Consider the following 20131-nt stretch of genomic DNA (forward strand, 5'->3'; position numbering starts at 1 on the left):
CAGTATTTTGGAAAAATATAGTTTTAACAGACTTATGATTTATTTTCTATGCTTTCACACTCTATACACTTTCACGTCACTGTACACTCCAATGCTTTAACTCTCCCTCCTACTTTATGTTCTGCCACCTGTAAGCGAAGAGGGGTAGGTAATAAAGAGGTGCCCCTTCCGCCACTTTCTACAAAACTTGAACACAGAGCGACGGTTTTTAATGTTATTTGTTTTTCGTGTTTTTCTGATTTTATTCTGTCATTGTTTGTTTTATTCTGTTTGCCTTCCTTGTCATTTTGTCTCAACTAGAGTAAAGAACTGTCCTTTTTTCTTTTCAGCTACGTCTGTGCCAAGAGTACTGATTTAGTACTCGATTACGTGTAAAGTGCACACGCCCACCGCGCACGCGCAGTGTTTTCCTAGTGTAGGAAGATGGCGACCTGCTTGTCGCAAACTCCCGAGCTAAACGCTTCCTGAAAGATGAGCATTCCGCATCACTGATTTGATGACTCTCACCGTAGTGAGTATGAACTTGAGACAAATGATGTAGGTTGGTAGAACTTTTCAAAAACTCTTTAGTGTTTGTTGCCGTTTCATGCAAGCGGAAGGGAGGTGCATGCTGAGTTACTTTCTCGTGACATGATATGCACTGCAGTGTGTGTATTTTGTAGCGCTCGCAAAAATGCACCCTGCCCTGAGCTGATCGTTTGTCCGGCAGGGGGAGGGTACGGTTTGTGTATCGTATGCACGTCTATCTGTCCCACTGTAGACGTAATTAATTTAATTGAATTGATGTGGGCCTTGATGTGTAACATTAGACTAAGTACTGTCTAATGTGTTATTGCATGAGATCCCCCTTCTTTTCTTGTGGTGATGACTGTATCATTGACTTTGTCCCAGTAAGTTCCCTTTTTAGCTGGCTATTCTAGGAAACAGGACTAGATAAGGAACATTCCGGCGCTAGTGAAGTGTACTTTCGCACCTGTTTGTCAAATAATCTCTGATTTAAGTCAGAACATGCACAAACTCACCCTTTTGTCAGTAACCCCGGCCCGGGGCGCTCCTTTCACACATTTATGCTGTGAGAGCGCCCTGAGTCAGAAGAGTGCTATTGCTCTATGATGAAAAAGAAACACAAATTTTGGCGCCTGTATAAGTTACGTATTTCACGAACAAAAGGCTTACTTTTATGATATAAATTTAGGCCTACATACGTTTCTTACCTGGTACCATACGTTCACTTGTTCATTTCCACACTGATCCCATGTGGTCTCGAACCTGAAAAGACATTTTTCTATGACTCATCTCATACCTCCCGTTCATCCTTTGACTTTCAATAGTATACAACCTTTGTGTGGCACTTTGCGCATTGATTTTTTACATATTTTACAAAGTTTACACCTGGAAATGAGAATTGTTGCCTTACATTTCTGTAGATTGTTGTTTTTATACTGAATTTGATATCCTCTGTTACCAGTCTGTACATAAATTGCCAAATTGGAACACTGTGGAGGAAACCTTGATCTCAAGGCATAGTGCTTGAGTTTGCAGTTTTAGGAACTTGGGCATTTCACAGCATTGCATAGGGCATGAAAGTACTGTCCAGTCACATGAGACAAACTACTTGTAATTTTTAAAGTGTGAATGAACATTTTTTTCCCTTGTGTGTGCAGGGAATAATTTTCCTTGTATCGCATCCCAATTTGCTATGCATTCTTACACCACTGCTTTTCTTCCATAGAAGTGCAGAGGATGCCATTTGAAATATTGTTCATCAGATGAAATTGCTAATCAAATTTGAGTTGAAAAATTATTCCCTGGTGTGTGTGTATGTGTGTGTGTGATGAAACAGGGGAAATTTATCCGAGTGAGAAACTGTCAGAACAATAAGAACAATGCTCTTCCAGAGGGCTCTGCCAGTATTTTTACCCAGGTATCAATTTTTACACCTGGGTCGAGAGGGGCAAGGTTAAGAACATCTCATCCAGTGACATACAATGTAAACACTTGGCAGAACTTGAACTCTGGGCCTCCATTTAAATGTCGAGAGTCTTATCCACTGAACCAATAATTGCATTTCATTTAACTTTTCTCTTTGTACATGTGTTTCTCATACCGTTATTCTCTTCCAGAATCTGTACATAGACTATTGTCACCATGGCGATGAGTGAAAACAAAGACGTAGCCAGTTACTTCACCACTAAACATTCTTGGAGGGGAAAGTGAGTATCTGTATAACCTCAAGCATTGTACATTGTAGGTAGAATGGGACTAGCGATGAGATTGTACCCATTAAGAAAAAAAAAAAGAAGACATTTCAGGCAGTACAACAATTGCTCTAGCAAAATGTATTACTACCCCTGAAGAGGCTAACAACATGGAATATAAGCAGTGCAGTAACAATCAACAGACTTTGAAAAAGTCTTACCAAATTTGAGTCAATTTTTAGGAAGTGGTGGCCATACAACAAGGTCATTAAAGGGGATGGCTAGTAACCGATCAGTGGGAATCAGTGGGAATGCTGAGGGATGATTGTTCCAATCCTTGTGGGATTCATTTAAGAGTACATTATATATCTACTGTTGTGTGAAAATTATTGGCTTCAGAACGGTCTCATATTCAAGTAATGTGCAGATTAATGCCCCGTCACTGACCAGGGAGGCTTACCTGGAAACATTAAACTGCACATTACTTGAATATGAGACCATTCTGAAGCAAATAGTTTTCACACAAGAATAGATATAATGTACTCTTAAATGAATCCCACAAGGATTGGAACAATCAACCCTCAGCAATCCCACTGATTCCCACTGATCAGTTACTAGCCATCCCCTTTAAACACTGAGTTCTATGGGCATCTGAAAATAAAAATCTTAGACAAATGACCAAAAACCTTTTTTTTTTTTTTTTTTCAGAGAGCTTTTCATTAATTTCCTTGCCTTAAAATTACGCTATTATGACACTTTTGGCATGGAAATGTTGTTTCCACAAGTCTGCCTGAATCAAAGACTTGCCATCTTCCCATTTCCCATTTCCATTTGAATACAGGATAGATGGTTATTTTGTTTCACTAAGGCAATGAAATCTGTATTACATTTTCCTTGTATAGAAAGTAACCTTTCCCAGGCAAGGCAATGTAGGCAACAATTGCGCAATTCAATGACGAAAGACACTTTTTGTTTCCCCACTTGTACAGTCAACAGAGCTGAGTAGTGTGGCTAAATGTCTGTCCTTTACGATATGGCAACATGCGAAATTGTTTTTGTGGTAAATATGCCTTCATACATGGATGTGCACTTCGCAAGAGATGCTGGCACTGAAGTACCACTGAAATGTGTGTGTTTATAATCACAAACAAATTCAGATTTCTAACTTGTGTCGATGCACATTTATTTTCATATTTCACTTGACATCTATACATATAGCAAAAAATAAAAACAAACAAGCTAGATACAAAATATGATATAAGGTGGGTCATGACTAGAAAGTGTGTCGGCATGATATGTACATAAAAGACAATTCACTATAACATGTGAAATATGAAGGAGCAAAATGCATTTACCTGCAGCAGCAATGGAACACCGACAACTTCTATAAAAGTGGCTACAAGTCTGTCCCTATTTGGGACTCTCCTCACAGCTCTGAAAGAAAATGGCAGGTGCCTGTGAGGTTTCAATTTCTAGGCTCATATGATCATCTATTCCAAACTTCGTCTTGGCATTCTACACCTTGTATCGCAAAAACTGCTTGCACTTGTTTCAGTACTCCATGGTTAACATCATTCCTACATGACTGTACAACGTTGTAGTTTCATGTATGTTGTGAAAAACCCCAACTTTTCTAACCTTTGCTGTTGGAGTCTAGCATTTGAGAATGCAAGTGCTCTGTATAATCCTTTGATAAGATAGCTAGAATCCTCCAAAGGAGAGTATTTGAAGTGTGAAATTGTTTATTGGGCTGTCATCAGTATGTAAAAGTACAAACTGTAATATAGTTGTCTAGAATTGCTGCTCCTATCTTGTCATTACAAAACTATGATATTCTGTGTGATATCTGTTCGTATCTCTATGGGAGGTTTTGAATGGAAGTTACAGTGTACATGTTCTGCATTGCTGACCAGTCAGATTTGCATCAAATGTTGTTTTGTGAACTTTGAATCGGCAGGTACAAACGAATCTTCAGCGTGGGTAGCCATGGCATCACGACGTACAACCCCAGCACTATGGAGGTCACCAATCAGGTGAGTGACTCACCTTTCGAATCGGAGGACACCGATGCCTGTTGGTGTCCGTCTGATTGTGAGTAGTTGTCCTGATAGGAGACCTCGTATCTACAAAATGTCAAATGTTCAGGAGAGCCAAAAAACATGGCGGCCAAAGCACTATACCGAATGGGACAGCCGTTCCTTTGACGTGCCATGGTGGCTTCATTTTTGGGGTAAGACACCTAGGACTTGGACAGGACATCACTTAACTGATTATTTGACCATAAATGCAAAAAAGTCATTTTCACCAAAATTGCAGATACAAGGTCATGTCACCCCAGCAACGATATGTAATTGTCGAGGAATAGCATACAGGTTGATGAAGTTGGAATTGTCTGATTAATGCATTTATGAATACTTTGTTGAAATCTTAATTGGAGACAATAGGTACGTTTTCATTGTGAACAAAATTCAAAATTTCGGCTGAGATCATGATTGCCTCTTTTTGATTCCTCATTCTCCAGTGCTGTAAAAAACTTTAAAATTTGGGTCGCAGTCATTTGGGAAGAGCTAACTGGTGCATGCATCGAAATTTGACCCGAGGTCAACCTTGTACCCCCTGAGTAAACTATTTAGTGCCAAGACAATTGTGTTGTGCAACGTCTTCCCCCCTTCAATAGAAGTTTCTTCCAACCTCTTGGTCCCGCTGATGCTGATCAGAGCCAAAATCTTTTCTCATTCTCAATGTACATGCTTTAACAAATGCAACTGTAAAAACAAGTGATAGAAATGATTGCACACAACATACTTGTATGTGAATATGAGATATGCTTGCTAACATACAAAGATTACTCGTGCATGCGAATGCCACTCCAATGTATTGCAGTGTACTGGTAAAAGAGGAAGGAGTGACGCATGCAGTGCATTGTGAAATAAAAAATTGCAACTTTTTTTTGTGGTCACCGCTCAGACGGTACTGCTTTGCTGCTCTTTTTTTAAAATCACAAATTATTACAATTTGGATGGCCACCCAAACCTCATGAACTAATGTGCTAGTTGGTTTCACATTGTAAATACATTTTTAAACTTGGGTTGCGATCCTGATCGTGACCCAAAAATAATGTGTTATTTGAACGGAATGAGGATGGTACTACTTAACCCTAAAAGGGCCGGGAGGGGGGGGGGGGGCGGAATCCGCCCCCCCCCCCTCGACGGTTTCGCGCTATAATTCTGTAACGCGAGAAGGCCTCGTCGCGAGGCTTCTTGACTTTCTTTGTTCAAGTCTCACGCAACTTTTGAGACCAAATCCATCCCCCCGGTCTGAGCATAGCCAAAAAAGCCCGGCCCCTTTAGGGTTAATGGGATTGAATTTGCCTCCAGACTTGCAATCTTTGGCAAACTTTTCAGAGCCTTGTTCAGAAAACCCTTCACAAGATCGAGAGGCAGTAATGCATGAACAGGAAATGATGAGTCATATACACAGTAGGTACAAAACCAAAACCACAAATGTAATGTGCAAACATATTTCAAGTCTCTATGAAGGAGCAAGAGGACTAGGTTAGTGTGATTGGGAAGCCATCATAGAAAGTCCTTCGTGGAAAACCTCTGGGTACTTATACTTTGAGCAGAATATTTTACATGTGGTGCTCTGTTACTATGTGCTGTCCCTGGACTAACGTGGATAGAAAGAGGACAATTTTTGAAAGAAAGAATGCACTTTTTGAGTGGGGGGGGGGGGGGAATTTACCATGAACTAAATTTGAGTGTAATGATTTGGCTTTCTTATTCTATTGCTCATGAACTGTGCTGAACTAAAGTAGAGAACATGTCATGTCAACATACATATATCACAATCATTTGATCAATAATGTGTGAAGAATGCAGATTACTGACTATCTCATGCATCGAGCACTCAGTGGGTAGGTAGAATTGAGTGCATAGTCCAGAGGATTGGAAAGTCATCGTCCAAAGTCATAGTCCTAAGTAATTAGATGATATGATGTTTTGCATTAGCATGGAAACATGTGAGTTGTGACGTTTAGTGTTCGTGATGTAAATAGAGGGTTTATTTTGGTAGTATGGCATCCATGTCATGGGATATTTAGTCTGTGTTTGTTTATCCTTTTCTTTGCTTGCAGTGCAGGGTTTATCATTCATAGTCCACTGAATAGAGCGTAAACTTTGGACTCTGCCAGCAAAAGCTGTCAAAGAGGTTGTAGATTTTGTAATAGTCCGTTTATAGGCACTGCTGTAAGAAGTTGTGAGCCTACTGATGTCCTATCAGAATGGTTCAAATGAGAAAACTAACTTTCTTTCTGTTATCTGTAGCGCATGGAAATAGAAATGTCTGTTTCAGTGTACAAGTTTAAGATACATTGCATAGCACATGGTGCAAATGAGACACAGGGTAGTTTGCACAATCACATGTTTTTTGCTTGTTTGGTTTGTTCAGTCTTATACTGTCATGTAACATTACTTGTTTTAAACATATAACCCTTTACTTCTCCACCCTTGAGCACAGTGAAGACATACCATGTATACAGCATCATACAACTGTAGATGTGTAGGGACTCCAAGTAAGAATTGCAAGTCTGTTGGTGCACTTTCTGAATGAACCATTCCCTGACTATTTCCGTCTTCTTCTTTTTAATATTAATATTAATTTCGTACATTTTGCTTTTGATGTCGTGCAGGATTTTTATTCTGCAAAAGAGCAATAGCAATAAACGAATAACACGTGAACAACTAAGATTTCGTGTGTAAAGCTGTTTCCTTGTGTGACTGGAATGAGTTTGTCAAGAATCAGCTTTGAATGGATCAGTTATCATATGTTTTACATTTGTTTTTGTCAAAATTTCCAGTTCAACATTTTTGTAGGAGTATTAGCAATGCAATTTGATATCAAAGATGTAGAAAGGCCAGTAAATGATATGCAGATCTGTCCAAATTTTGAGTTGTTTCTTCGTCTTCCCCGCAGTGGCCCTACAAAGAGTTCTTTGGTATCGCCCCCAACACCAAGGCCCAGCTCAACAATGAGTTCATCATCTCCATCAAGAAAGGGGGCAAGAAGCAGGAGACCATGAGGTTCTCCACTGAGCACCGGCCAGATGTCATCACCGAGGCCCTGGTAAGAGGATTTCATAACAACAGCAACAACAAAGCAAACAAATAGATAAATGTCAGCAACAACAAATTCAACAAGGGAAAACCCCCAGAGCGACAGCACCCAATAGATTTTTACTGATGACCACAAGTAAACCACTGTGTGAAAGACATACCAAGCTTGTTACTTCCCACCATTCCCGCCACACCATGGCAACAACTTCAATTCCTTAATTTTGTTGTTTCAGTGTCTTTGTAATTGCAATAATAAAAAAATATTTTACGAAGTTATAGTTGTTGCAAGTGGGTATATGCTGTGGAGTTCAGACATTGATACTTAGCTTTTGGTAAATTGGCTGTACTTAAAATCATCATGTTTTATTTATTTATTTATTTATTTATGGTAAGAATTTCCTCAATACATTTGTTATGTTTGTATGGCTATTGTTTTATATCATGGTTACTACTAGTAGATTACAATAACTGCAACAACATCTTCTAGAAGTACTGCTGTTGCTGCTGCTGCAACTACTACTGCTGCTACTGGTACTACTGCTGCTGCTGCTGCTGCTACTACTACTACTACTACTACTACTACTACTACTACTACTACTACTACTACTACTACTACTACTACGTTTACTGCTACTACTACTACGTTTACTATTACTACTACTACTGCTCGTACTGTTCTTTTTTTGATGCCTTATGTCAATTCTGCCATTATTTGAGACCAGCTAAAATTATGGTTGAGTTACTTTTATTCATTGTGTCATACATGTAAATTGTCCCATAAGCTCTGAAGATCACGATGAATCAGTACTTTATTTTACAACACCTGTGTATTCAGTGAATGACCTTTTGACTTTGTTCTGTACCTTAACTGATGATATTCAAACATCTTTGCCATTCATGTTTGATGCAGAAACACAGAGCAAAGTTTGGCGGGGGCAAGTCATCGGTTGATCAAGTAAGTGAGTGTGTTTGTGTATGTCTGTGAATGTGTTTGCACTTCCTGTGTTCATATGATTGTGTGTGTGTGTGTGTGTGTGTGTGTGTGTGTGTGTGTGTGTGTGTGTGTGCGTGTGTGTGTGTGTGTGCATGTGTGTCTGTCTGTCCTAATTTGTCTGTGGGAGTGTTTGTACTGCTTTATGGCTGAAGACAGAGAACACGTAGCAGAACTTTATCATCCTAGGATTCTGTACTGTTCCTGGAAAACAAATACAAAAAGAAGGTCATGGTTGAACAGGAACAATATTTTGCAGATTACAATCAAACTCTGTACCATGTGTTTACACTGACAGAACACATTCCATGAAATACTGCTATAAAGTCTGATGGACGGGTTGAGATTTCAGTTTCAAAGTCTCATATTACTGTAAAAGCTGTTACTTTTATTAGGGTTTAAGTTTCTTTAACTTACACAATTACATGTATGCAGGGCTCGACACTAACGGTGGCCCGGTGGCCCGGGGCCACCAAAAATGAAAGTCGGGCCACCAAATTAAAAAAAAGGGCAAATTTGGTGGCCCGTCTCGGGCCACCAAAATTTTTTGAAAAGTATGTCAATAAATTCGTAACTTTTTGCGCCGGAAGTTAGCAGTTAAATTTTTTCAAAGGATGGATGAAAAGGACTGAATGAATGCCTGAGAGTGAGTGTTGCAAGTTTGTTGAAGTTTATTTATGAGTAGATATGTCCAACTTCTAATTCTTACTATCATAAATCTTAAATATGTGACTCATAAAAAAAGGACTTTTAATGTTTTTTATTGTTGTTCTTTTCGGGACACCAAATTTTTCTCTCGGGCCACCACAAATTTGAAATTTAGGATTTTGGTGGCCCCATCGGGCCACCAAACAAAAAAGTTAGTGTCGAGCCATGATGTATGTATGAAAACAAAGGGTTCAAATGACAAGATTATTTTTGTATTCTCCTTTATGAATATCTAGCAATGAATACTTCGAAAGAAATTCGATAAAAAGATATAGCATGACTTCACAAACTATACAGAATTATGTTTCTAAGATTCAGTGGGTTAAAGAAAACAACATCTTTCTCCACCTGCAGAGATACAATGCATACAAGCACCACTGGAGTGACAACAGGAAGTCAGTGGTGCTGGAGGTCACCCCCTGCTCCATTGACCAGAAGGACATTGCGTCCGGGCGGGTCATCTGCTCCTACTACTACAAGGACATCGAGGGTTTCACACAGGTTAGTCATTGTCCACCCAACTTGTCGAAAGTTTTTACTATATGGTGGTGGCAGGGAAAGTAATGATTTCCAGCAAGCTTACTTTTGCCCTATATGTGAAAAGCAAATAGTTGAAAGTTTTACTTTATGGTGGTGGCAGGGACAGTAATGATTTCCGGCAAGCATACTTTTCCCATTTCTGCAAAAATGCTGGCTGGAGCTGTATGAGAATAGTAGACAGTGGTGAGAGATACCGGAAGAAGTGGCTGTGATGCATTCTGTGAGGTTTCAGTTTTATAGACAGTTTAGACATTCTTGGAGGGGGAAACTGGAGGGGAAATGGTGAAAGAGAAAGCAGATGAAAGAAAAGAGATTAATTCATGCTGAAGGGAGAAGATGTGTCGTAATATATTTCTATCAAGTGACACCCTCTGCAGAGTAAAGATCACTACTGCTGAATAAGATCTACAATTTTTGAACATACGTCTGAAAACAAAACCAGTGGGACTGCAAATAGTCAATTGGATTTGACTGATTTTGATTTTGGTTTTGTTATTCTGACATGCTTGATCAAAAATTTAGATCAACAGTTATAATCTTAGGGATACAGAAGGTGACATTTGCTAGAAATATGTCACAGAGAAAACAGATCTTCATAATTATCGGTATCGCCAGTACCTAGGTGCTGTGTGCAGAGCAGCGTTTAAGATGCATTATGGGATAGCTCGGGGGACAAACTTGCCCTGGATTTGGGTGCATATGCACTTTGGTCACATTCTGTCTTTATCCAGGGGTATTTGTTTTTGCAGATTTCTTCACATTCCATCATGTGACCAGCACATTGAAGCCATGCAGTATTGAACCATGAATCTAGTCACCGCAAATCCGTAAAATCACGAAATTTTAAACTTTTTTTTTTTTCAGTTGAATTAAGTGAAGGAAAAAGCAGTAACAAAAGAAATGCAGACGAAAATTACATTGAATTACATGGGAACTAAAGACATGCGCAAGATAATTGGAAGTGACAATGGCACCGAGGAATCCCACAGTGCATCTGTGGCAAGGCTTTTTAGCGTGCACAGAAGTTTTCTGCGCATTGGTGATACTGAGAAGTTGATTGACCTGCTAGAAGGATGACTGAATCAAAATCTGAATAAAAGGTACTGCCAGGGATAAAAGGCAGAAGGTTGGAAGTGGTGTAATCATTGAGGAGAGAAGGACAGGCCGAAGAAGTGTAGGATGCCTAGAAGGAAGAGCCATGAAGAACTGAAACACATTCGTATGTTTGTTGAATGATATTTGGCTCAACTCTACGCATTCCATTGGCTATTTCACTCAGGTTTAGCACTGGCGTCATCCACTTATACCACCAGTACAACTTTGAATAATGCATGATGATTAGAATACTGTTCCCTTTCAGGATGGATACTGGGCCATGGAAAATGTGTACCTTTTAATACTCAGGCTCACATTGCTGTATTGATTCGTATCTAATTGACATTGGAAGATCTCAAGCTATAATGTCTGTCAAATTCAATTTTTATGAATATTGTGCACAAGTTGCAGAGACTGCTAAGAGCTCTGACATTAATGTACATGTTGAATTTATCACGGGCCTTCTAGTGATCGTAATGTCTGAGGATTTTATCAGGAATATTTTATAGGTTGTGTATGATTGTGAGCAACTGTTATCAACAGTCTTGCATTGTGGTGGCTTGTGAGATTTTGCATCTTTATATCTTGCATGATTTATCTACAATGAATGATTTTGTTTTCTCGGTTTACCATGAAAGGTTTCGGACTACCCTGGAGGTTTTGCCATCGCTCAGGGAGGATTTAGCCGACTGGTGAGTATTTGTACCCAGGAGGGTCATTTGGCTTTGCAAGTCTCTTCTCAAAAATCTTCAAAATCCTCCCAAAGGGGCAAAATTGATAACTACATGTATACATTACGGTTCAATGAAATCATCCAGTAAAAACATCACAGGCTATCCCCAAACTTTAATATGGATTCAATTTTGTGAGTTTAGAATACTATCGGGGCATTTCTAAAAACACACAAACAATCCTTTTCCTTCCACTTGCCCATATGGGTATTTGGGCAAGGGCCTCACACTTATTAAATGGGCAAAAGCATCTCCAGCTCACCAGACTGACAGTTCTTTAAGACGAACGGGAAAATGGACTTGTAGCACCCGGAGTATGAGAACAGTAGAAGGCTTGGAGGATTTCAAACCGTCACACAATTTTGTCATTGATACCATTGGATCCTATACTTACTGATGATGTTATGAAAAAAACAAAAACAAAAGCAACAAAATCATGGAGTTAGTACACTGTATGTATGAGTGTGTATGACTTTCATGTTGAATGTTGAGAAAATGGAATGCAACATCAAACATCCCACTACACGTTTATGACTCTGTAATTAACATGCCAGACGAAATACACCACTATGAACTTTTTGCATATTGCTTGGTGCATACTTGTGGCTGTGGCATATTAAGAGTTGAATGTAGATATGCAATCAAATATGGGATTTATTTGTTTATTTGGTGTTGTTGTTTTTTTTTTCAATTGAGATTAAAGCTATTAATAATGACCATACATTTTTTCCTCCAGCACCTGTTTGCCTCGGAGCAGAAGGACCAACTGATGAAGCAAGCCACGGAGTTTGCCGCCACATACACTGGTGTGATCCTCAGGATACGACGGGAGCCTATCACGTTTGAGCAGTTCAACGTCAACAGGCTAGGCAAATACAAGTACGTTTTGCTTTCATTCCCATCAGGAATTCATATCATACACTAGTCTGATATGTTGATATGCTTTGATATTCCTTTTGTTATGTCACTGCTGGGTAGAAGAAATTCTGAACAAAATCATTAGCCTTCACGATTTACTGTTAAACGAGGAATGTTTGTTCATATTTTAATTTCACAAATTTCATGAGAGCCAAGATTCACGAAGTTAAAAAATCTTGTTTTACACTATATGCATTGAATGTTACAGGCAACTTGCGAAAATTTTATGCCATGGAAGAGGTCGTTGGCTCCAATTCGCAAAAATTTCATGCCGCGAAAATATTGTTTTACAGTATTTATTACAGTGTTTATTAAAAAACAACAAAAAAACATTGTTTTATTTTTATTGTTTTTTTTTTTTTGTTCGGTGCTAAATCCATGTCTGTTTTGTTCCAAAAGATGCTAAGCCCAGCTGGGGCCAATCAGAAGCCTGTGTTTATGCTTGACTGCACTTTGACCCCCCAGAGTGATACCAGGCTGGCTAGCTTTCCTAGCTGTGTAGCTTTCATGATGACCTATATTATGAAACTTGATTATTTAACAATGAAATATTCCATTTCTATGAGCCTATAAATTCTGTAGAGAGATCGAGGAAACAGGAAGAGAATGTTTTGAGATAGCAAATTGTCCCAGAAAAAAAAAATACCTAAAGTGACAGGAACTAGTCACTGTAACAACATTTACATGTTGTACATAACCAGGCTGAAATTTTTGTTTCAAAAGGTGGTAAATCCACAAAATCCCCCAAAATATTGATTCTTTAGAAATCAGTGTGGACACAGAGATTTTCTTGAGGCATATTTTCATTCCATTACTGGGTACTCCTATGAGACATGAAATCACTGCCTGAAAACACTTTGAAGGGTGTGAAAAAATATCAAGGTTTTTCCTCCTTGCCTTCGAAAACTGGATTTAGCACCTTTTGGGAAGAAACTCTTCAAATATACATTACATATGCACCGCATTGTATCAGTCCATGAAAGTTTTGCCCTGAAAACATCACCACTTACTGAACATTGTCATGGTTGCTTGGCGACTGACTTTTCTGCCTGTTGTGCAGTGGGGATGAGGCGCTCACCTCGCTGGCAGAGTTTGGGGTACAGAAGTGGACGCCGCGGCACAACGAGCCCCAGAGAAGGGTGCTGTGCCTGACAGAGACATGCATCGTGGAGAGGGACCCCGCCAGCTACAGTGTCGTCACCGTCAAGCCTCTCTGTGATGTGAGTGGAGAAAGTGCTGTAAATCCAGAAATTTATGTGTGTATGAAACTTTTGTGAATTTACTGAGAAGCCAAGATTCGCGAAAGTGACATGCACGCGAAAGTGTTTGTCTACCCAGTGCACTGAATGCCAGCAGTGATTCGCGAAAGTTTCATGACATAAGAATGGCCATTGGCTGCAATGATTGCAAAAGTTTCATGCCATGAATGTTTCTAGTTTTACAATAGTGCAGGACATGATGATAGATAATAGAAAAGATTAAGGACAAAAGTAGACAACGGTGCGACAGACAGAAGTAGTAGTGGTAGTAGAAGAAACATTTCATGACATGTGTTGAACACACAAAACAAAACTACTTGAGTATGAACTTCATACAATGTACAGTGATAACCATGAAGAAGTGCAGATTGTGCATGTAAAATGTTAACATTTGGCCATTGTTTTGAAGTTTGAAGATTGGCATGGTGCGTCATGAATAATCAGCGAAAATGAAATGAATTCAAGTCATAATTATCAGTGATCAGCAGTTTGAATCGCTTGAATGTTTTTGTGACCCTGTATTATAAACGTTAATGCTAATTAATTCACCACAGCTGAAGTTGCAGCAGATTGAGGGATATTTATGATGAAATTTTAAGAAGAATATATGTTGGAAAAAACATTTTTCTGAAGAGAAAGAGCATGAGAAACTTGAGTGCCAAGCAATTGCTTTCAATATAGTGGAACATTTCAATCAGTTTATATTATGTTTAGAGTCTTTTGGCCCATTCAAGCTATTATTCTATTATGTCCCCCTTTTTTCCTTTTCAGATATTTGCAATAATCCGTTGCCAAGAGAACCCTCAGATGTTCTATCTAGAGTATGTCAGGGGTCAAATTAGGAAGTACACGTCAACAGATAGGTAAGTAAATTGATTTTTTAAGATGCGCTCCTCAGTGAGTCATGTTTTACATCATCATTGCTGTTTTAGGTGCCCTATAAGTCTTGTATCTATCAACAAAAAAACTACAACAACTAAACAGAGTTACAGCTTTCTGTTTGAAGATAGCTGTGTGTTGTATTTTTTTTTTTCCATGTGCACCTTTGTGCTTTGCCTTTAGGGAAGGAAAACAATTGCCAGTGTGCATTATTGTTGAATGATCTTCAACACTGTAGGTCTCCGTATGGATCTCATGAATGCTTGGCTCCCCACTAATGGTATCACAATGAATATATTGATGAAAGTGAAAGTGGTTTTTGGAAATGCTAGCGCTATTCATTTATGGAAATAGGTGTTGCTTGCCAATAGGGCTCCATACAGGTTAATGCCTAATAAGACATTTAGATGGACATGTGAACTGACACAAAAGTCAGACACCTTGACAATATGTCTGTCTCGCACAAAAGTGGGTGTTAAAATGTGCGGGAAACATGAGAGGAAAAAAAAAAGACACAAAAGATGAATGCTAAAGCTGTAGCCATTGAGGGGCAGCGAAAGAAAATACTAGAAGGGGGAGGGTGCTTGGAAGTCTCCCGTCTGTTTTAGGTTTAAAATCTCTCTCATTATAACAAGCTGCTTGGGACTTCTGACATTTTCTCATTATTTTAGATATCTCGTGACATGAGGGATAAAAGCAAGAGAATATAAAAGGAATGAGACCTGTAAATTTACCTCGTTATGTGAGGTATCTCGCTATATTTGACCTCATTACAATGAGGTTCCACTGATTTCTGTGTTATAATGGATTTGAGACCATCAGTTAGTGAAAAACTGCTAGATGTTTATCAAACATATCGCTTGGGCGACAAGACCGCTTATCTACAAAATGTCAAATGTTCAGGAGAGCAAAAAAATATGGCAGCCAAAGCACTATATCAAATGGGATAGCCTTTCCTTTGACATGCCATGGTGGCTTCGTGTTTGGGGTATGACAGCTAGGATTTGGACAGGACATCACTGAACTGATTATCTGCCCATTAATCAAAGAAAGTCATTTTCACCGAAATTTGAGATACAAGGTCTTGTCAGCCCAGCAATGATATAAGTCGTGGTATCAGAGTGAAATAGCAAAGATACTAGAGTCTTAGATTCACCTTCCTAATGCTGCTTCTGATTCGCAGGGACAACCTCATAGCAGGGGTGTTAGACGGCGTCAGGGCAAGCGGAAACAGGGACGTTTGCGTCAAGATGACCTTCACCGACAGAGGTCAGAGGCATCAGCCGCTCTACGTCCCCGTGGACGAAGAGGTGGAGAGCTATCACCTCCGATTCCTCGCCGTCCCCTACAGTGAGTTCTTATCTCCATGGCAACTCAACTGGTATCTGAGAAATCCATCCAAAAGCTGAATGAGATTGAAAGGATATGAAATGTTGAATTATATGTGAATACATCATGTTCAATATGTGGTAATTCTAATGTAATGTTAATCATGACAGTGAATGATAAAAGCAAAATGGATCATTATCGTGATTATGGTGATTATGACAATGATTTTGTAGTGATTATGATGCCACATATTCCTGATTCTGCAAGAAGTTCTTTGAAAAATGTGATTCCATTTTCACATCCTTCAGGAGGAACATGAAAGCTTCCCTCATTTGGAAATATGTTTGCCTATTGAGATGCATGTAACTTGCAGGTACCTCCCTGATAGCTCTCAGGAATCTCCCTGAAATTGACCAGTGACTGTTAGCAGCTGTGTGTCAATGCAGACCATGTAGTCATAACAAGGCAGGCCAGGGCAGTTAAAGTGATGGACAATATATCACAATATGTTGGTGTTGGACTAGAAATAAAAGTCATTGAGTTGGAGGGCTGTTTTTTCAATCATCTGTTCTTTCGATGTGAAGGTGATGTAATGAGTCATTTGTACCCTTTCTGGTATGATACTAATGTGTGATATTTTCCTCTTTCTGTGCTGCCTCCAGATAACAACTTTGATGAAGCAGTGATGCGATTCAACAACAACATCTCATACAGCGGTCTCCTTCATGCGGTCACGCAAGATGTAAGTCGTCTGAATCGATGATATTAGGGCCATTCATACTGATGAGTGAAAAATCACAACGAGCAAAAAAAAAAAAATTACAACATTCCAACAAAACTCGACAGGCAACTTTGCCAACATATAAATTGTCAATGCAACTAAATGATGAAAATGATAGCTATTAATTTTAGTAATACTACCAGTTTTTTGTCTTCTCATCCCCTCTTTGATCTATCTTTCTCTCACTTTCTCACACACCAGGGATTCTTTGCAGAAAACAAGGAGAAGCTGATCAATGGTGCTCTGCTGGCATTACTAGCTCATGAAGGTCAGAATTCATTTTGAATTAAACCCTTTTAGGATTCATTGGTACTACAAGAAAATTATCTTTCAATTAGCGCATAGCTTTAGACTCTGTACGAGTTTTCTGGATGTAAATTCCTTTTCATTTCTTACATTACATTGTCGTATTATTTGGTTTTCCGAGTTGAATCAGTTTCTGTGCCATAATCTATTAAGGAAAATATGTCATGTTGTCCTGCCCAGCACAACTAATGTACATACTGGTTCTGATACCAATAGATTTCTATATAAACTTTGTCATAAGGCATAGTTAATGGATATGACTAAGTGTTAATGAGTTAATGAATTACAGGTCATATATTGAAAACTCTTTACTAGTCTTATGCAGTCATGGTAGAAAGGAGGAAGTTTTAATGCAGAGGTAGACATATTCAGTGAATGACATGTACTTTGTATGAGCAGTAAAAGAATAAAAACAAAAAAGCAGCACATAGGGAGACTACAACTACAGTATGAACAAGTGGTATATATTATTGTATTCAGTTAACAAGCAAGAAGTATGTTTCTTGTAAATGCCTCATACAGGAATTGTGTCTTTGATATTCTGACCGTATCCTGCAAGGATAATCTTGAAATTGGTGGGTTTGAGAAGTATGTGAACGTTTCACATGACTAGGACCCTGTCAGGATTACTTTCAATCGCTGTTTATAATGATTGTTACCAAGGGGAGTACTTTATGTCTTTCTTGGCCCCCCAGGAGACCCAATGACCATGAAGGCAGAGGTTCTAGAGAGTCACTTTCAAGCCCTCCGCAGGCTGGTAGCGTCCAAGGCGGGCTTCGGGGCGTTCACAACACTGCAGAAGTGAGTTCTGGGGGGTGTTTCATCAACGCTTGTCAGCGCTGACAACTGTCGGTGCTGACCAATTTCAGCAAAATCCTTGGTTTTGATTGGCTGAGATGCTCTGGTCACTGACTGTTACTATGGTGATTCAAGTTGTCAGCGCTGACAAACGTTGATGAAACACCCCCCCCCCCCAACTGGCTGATCTGTCAGGGGTTTGTCAGCTTTGTTTCCCAACAACTGTTGTCAAAGTTGAAATTTGGGCGCAAGTAAATTTCTTGTGGTCTGCCTGGGAAGATGAATTTCACATGTATTCAATTTTACAGACTGTCAGGACAATATTTAGTGAGCATTTCAAACACTTTGCCACTGACATGGTGGTTGAGAGCTTTAGCAGCAAAAACATTGTGCTACTTTATTCAAAAGGTAACTGGTCTGCATTACAACATTAAAGTTGCTCATGCTACAGGACATTTGAATGTGAAGAAAACTGCCAATGACATGACATTAATACCCCTTCAATATGCTTGCCTTGATACCAAGACATGAAATGATATAACAAACTCACACATGTAAAACAAGCAACAACAAAAAAGAAGAAGAAGAAAAAAATAGTACGCTTTCAGATTTTGCTTGTTTCATGTGGTGTGAAATGCGTGAAAATTTCCACTCCCTGACAATTTCCACTTACACAGTAATCCTCAGTCATGTCATTCAAACTTATTGATTTATTATGTTTGAGTGGTACAACTTGTACTTTTTATCTATGATTAAAAAGTTTCATTACGTAGCACGTCACATATATGAAATGATTATGTGTGTGTAGTACATTGTACATGAAGGAATTTTGCAGCATGTGAAAGTACTTTAGAAAGTCCAGTGATGTAACTATGTGAGAGTTTTACCGAAGTAGTTCTTTACTTCGTAGCTACACCATGTTCAGAGAGCTTGAACTTGTCAGCTTTGCCCTATTTCAGTTTGAGATGGATGCTTATAGATTCTAGAACTTGAAGCTCAGAGGGTCTTCAAACCGTAAGATCCAGCATATCACCCTGCAGTAGAAGTGCAAATAGTATGTTCATGTATCTAAATATCTATGAAAAGATTTTTTATCACTTTTCTCTGTACAGAGGGAGACATGTGATAAAAATCTTTCATAGCATACTTCACCCCTCTGCTTTACCCTCTTACTTTCATTTATGTCAGTATCGTAGATAGGGAATACCAAAGATCCCAGTGTAGCATTCAGTATTTCTCAAACCCATCCTTTTCAGGTTCCGCGAGCGAGTCGGTATAAAGGTCGTGAAGGCGCTCAAGCGGCAAGATGATGGTGTCACGCACGCAGCCATCGACATGCTCTGTGCACTAATGCAGGTAAGAAGAAAGATATGTTTTGTTTGCCTATAGAAAGAGAGGGGAAGGTGGTTTATTCAAATTTGTTTATTTGTGGATTTTCCCCCCATTCTGCATTCAAATTCCCTCTGATTGTATAGTTGTTGTTTTTTATGCCTCCACCACGAAGTGGTGCCGGAGGCATTATGTTTTCGGGTTGTCCGTCCGTCCGTCCGTCCGTCCGTCCGTCCGTCCGTCCTTCCGTCGTAGCGTCCTTCCGTCCGTCCATAATGAATTTTGTGGACAGGGTAACTATCAAAACCTTTTGAGGTATCCTAATGAAACTTGGCATGTATGTGTATTAGGGGGTGAAGTTGTGCCTATCAACTTTTGGGTACACATGCTCAAGGTCAAAGGTCAAAAGGTCAAGGTTAAATGCTTAAAATTTCACTATTTCCCCCATATCTATGCAAAGCCTGAAGATATTTTCTTGAAACTTAGTGTATACCTGTATTACCCAATTAAGATTCTCTGGTGAAAGTTTGGGGTCATGAGGTCAAAAGGTCAAAGGTCAAAAGGTCAAGTAAAATGTTAAAATTTCACTTTTTTCTGTGTACCTTTGAAATTGTTCAAGGTATCTTTATGGAACAAAGTATATATGCATGTACTGACTGGCAGTGGTTATCTAGGGAATTTGGGGTTCATGGGGTCAAAGGTCAGGGGTTAAAGGTCAAGGGCAATACTTCAAAATGTTACTATTTTCCTTATGTTTATGCAATGCCAGCAGGATTATTATATTTTTTATTTGATGTATGCATGTATAACCCACTAGAGATTCTCTGGGATTTTTTTTTTTTTTTGCCAAGAAGGTCAAAGGTCAAAAGGTCAAAGATCAAGTGAAAGTGCTGAACTTTCTTCTTTCTCCATATCTCGGAAGTGGCTCAAGTTATCTTGAAACAGTACATATTTATGTATGTTCTGCCTGACAGTGATTCTCTTATGAATCAAAGGCCAGATGAAAATGATAAAAATTTACTGTTCAATACGGAAATTGCACTTTTTCTCCATACCTTGAAAATTACTCAAGTGCGTAAACTTATGAAAGGGTCAATGTCAAGTTAAAGTTCTTAAATCCCCAAATACGTGCTCTCCTATTCATCCAATTAAATG

The 20131-nt window shown here is 39.1% G+C and overlaps 1 protein-coding gene across 1 annotated transcript in view; it reads left to right on the top strand.

Annotated features, from left to right (window-relative positions):
• Positions 1-417: 417 nt before the first annotated feature.
• LOC139741831 (dnaJ homolog subfamily C member 13-like) overlaps positions 418-20131 on the top strand; it is a 59478-nt gene continuing 39764 nt past the window's right edge. Inside the window, exons 1-15 of the mRNA XM_071652412.1 lie at positions 418-511; positions 2124-2213; positions 4156-4231; positions 7173-7322; positions 8223-8267; positions 9366-9512; positions 11285-11338; positions 12114-12256; positions 13356-13515; positions 14326-14417; positions 15617-15783; positions 16425-16504; positions 16745-16811; positions 17545-17650; positions 18904-19003. Coding sequence (XP_071508513.1) covers positions 2149-2213; positions 4156-4231; positions 7173-7322; positions 8223-8267; positions 9366-9512; positions 11285-11338; positions 12114-12256; positions 13356-13515; positions 14326-14417; positions 15617-15783; positions 16425-16504; positions 16745-16811; positions 17545-17650; positions 18904-19003 — 1452 coding nt within the window. The 5' untranslated portion in view covers positions 418-511; positions 2124-2148. The remainder of the gene's footprint in view (positions 512-2123; positions 2214-4155; positions 4232-7172; positions 7323-8222; positions 8268-9365; positions 9513-11284; positions 11339-12113; positions 12257-13355; positions 13516-14325; positions 14418-15616; positions 15784-16424; positions 16505-16744; positions 16812-17544; positions 17651-18903; positions 19004-20131) is intronic.

This window comes from Diadema antillarum, unplaced genomic scaffold, assembly GCF_040938485.1.
Source record: "Diadema antillarum isolate AM-2024a unplaced genomic scaffold, OU_Dant_1.0 seq00000956_RagTag, whole genome shotgun sequence".
In the NCBI taxonomy this organism is placed as follows: domain Eukaryota; kingdom Metazoa; phylum Echinodermata; class Echinoidea; order Diadematoida; family Diadematidae; genus Diadema; species Diadema antillarum.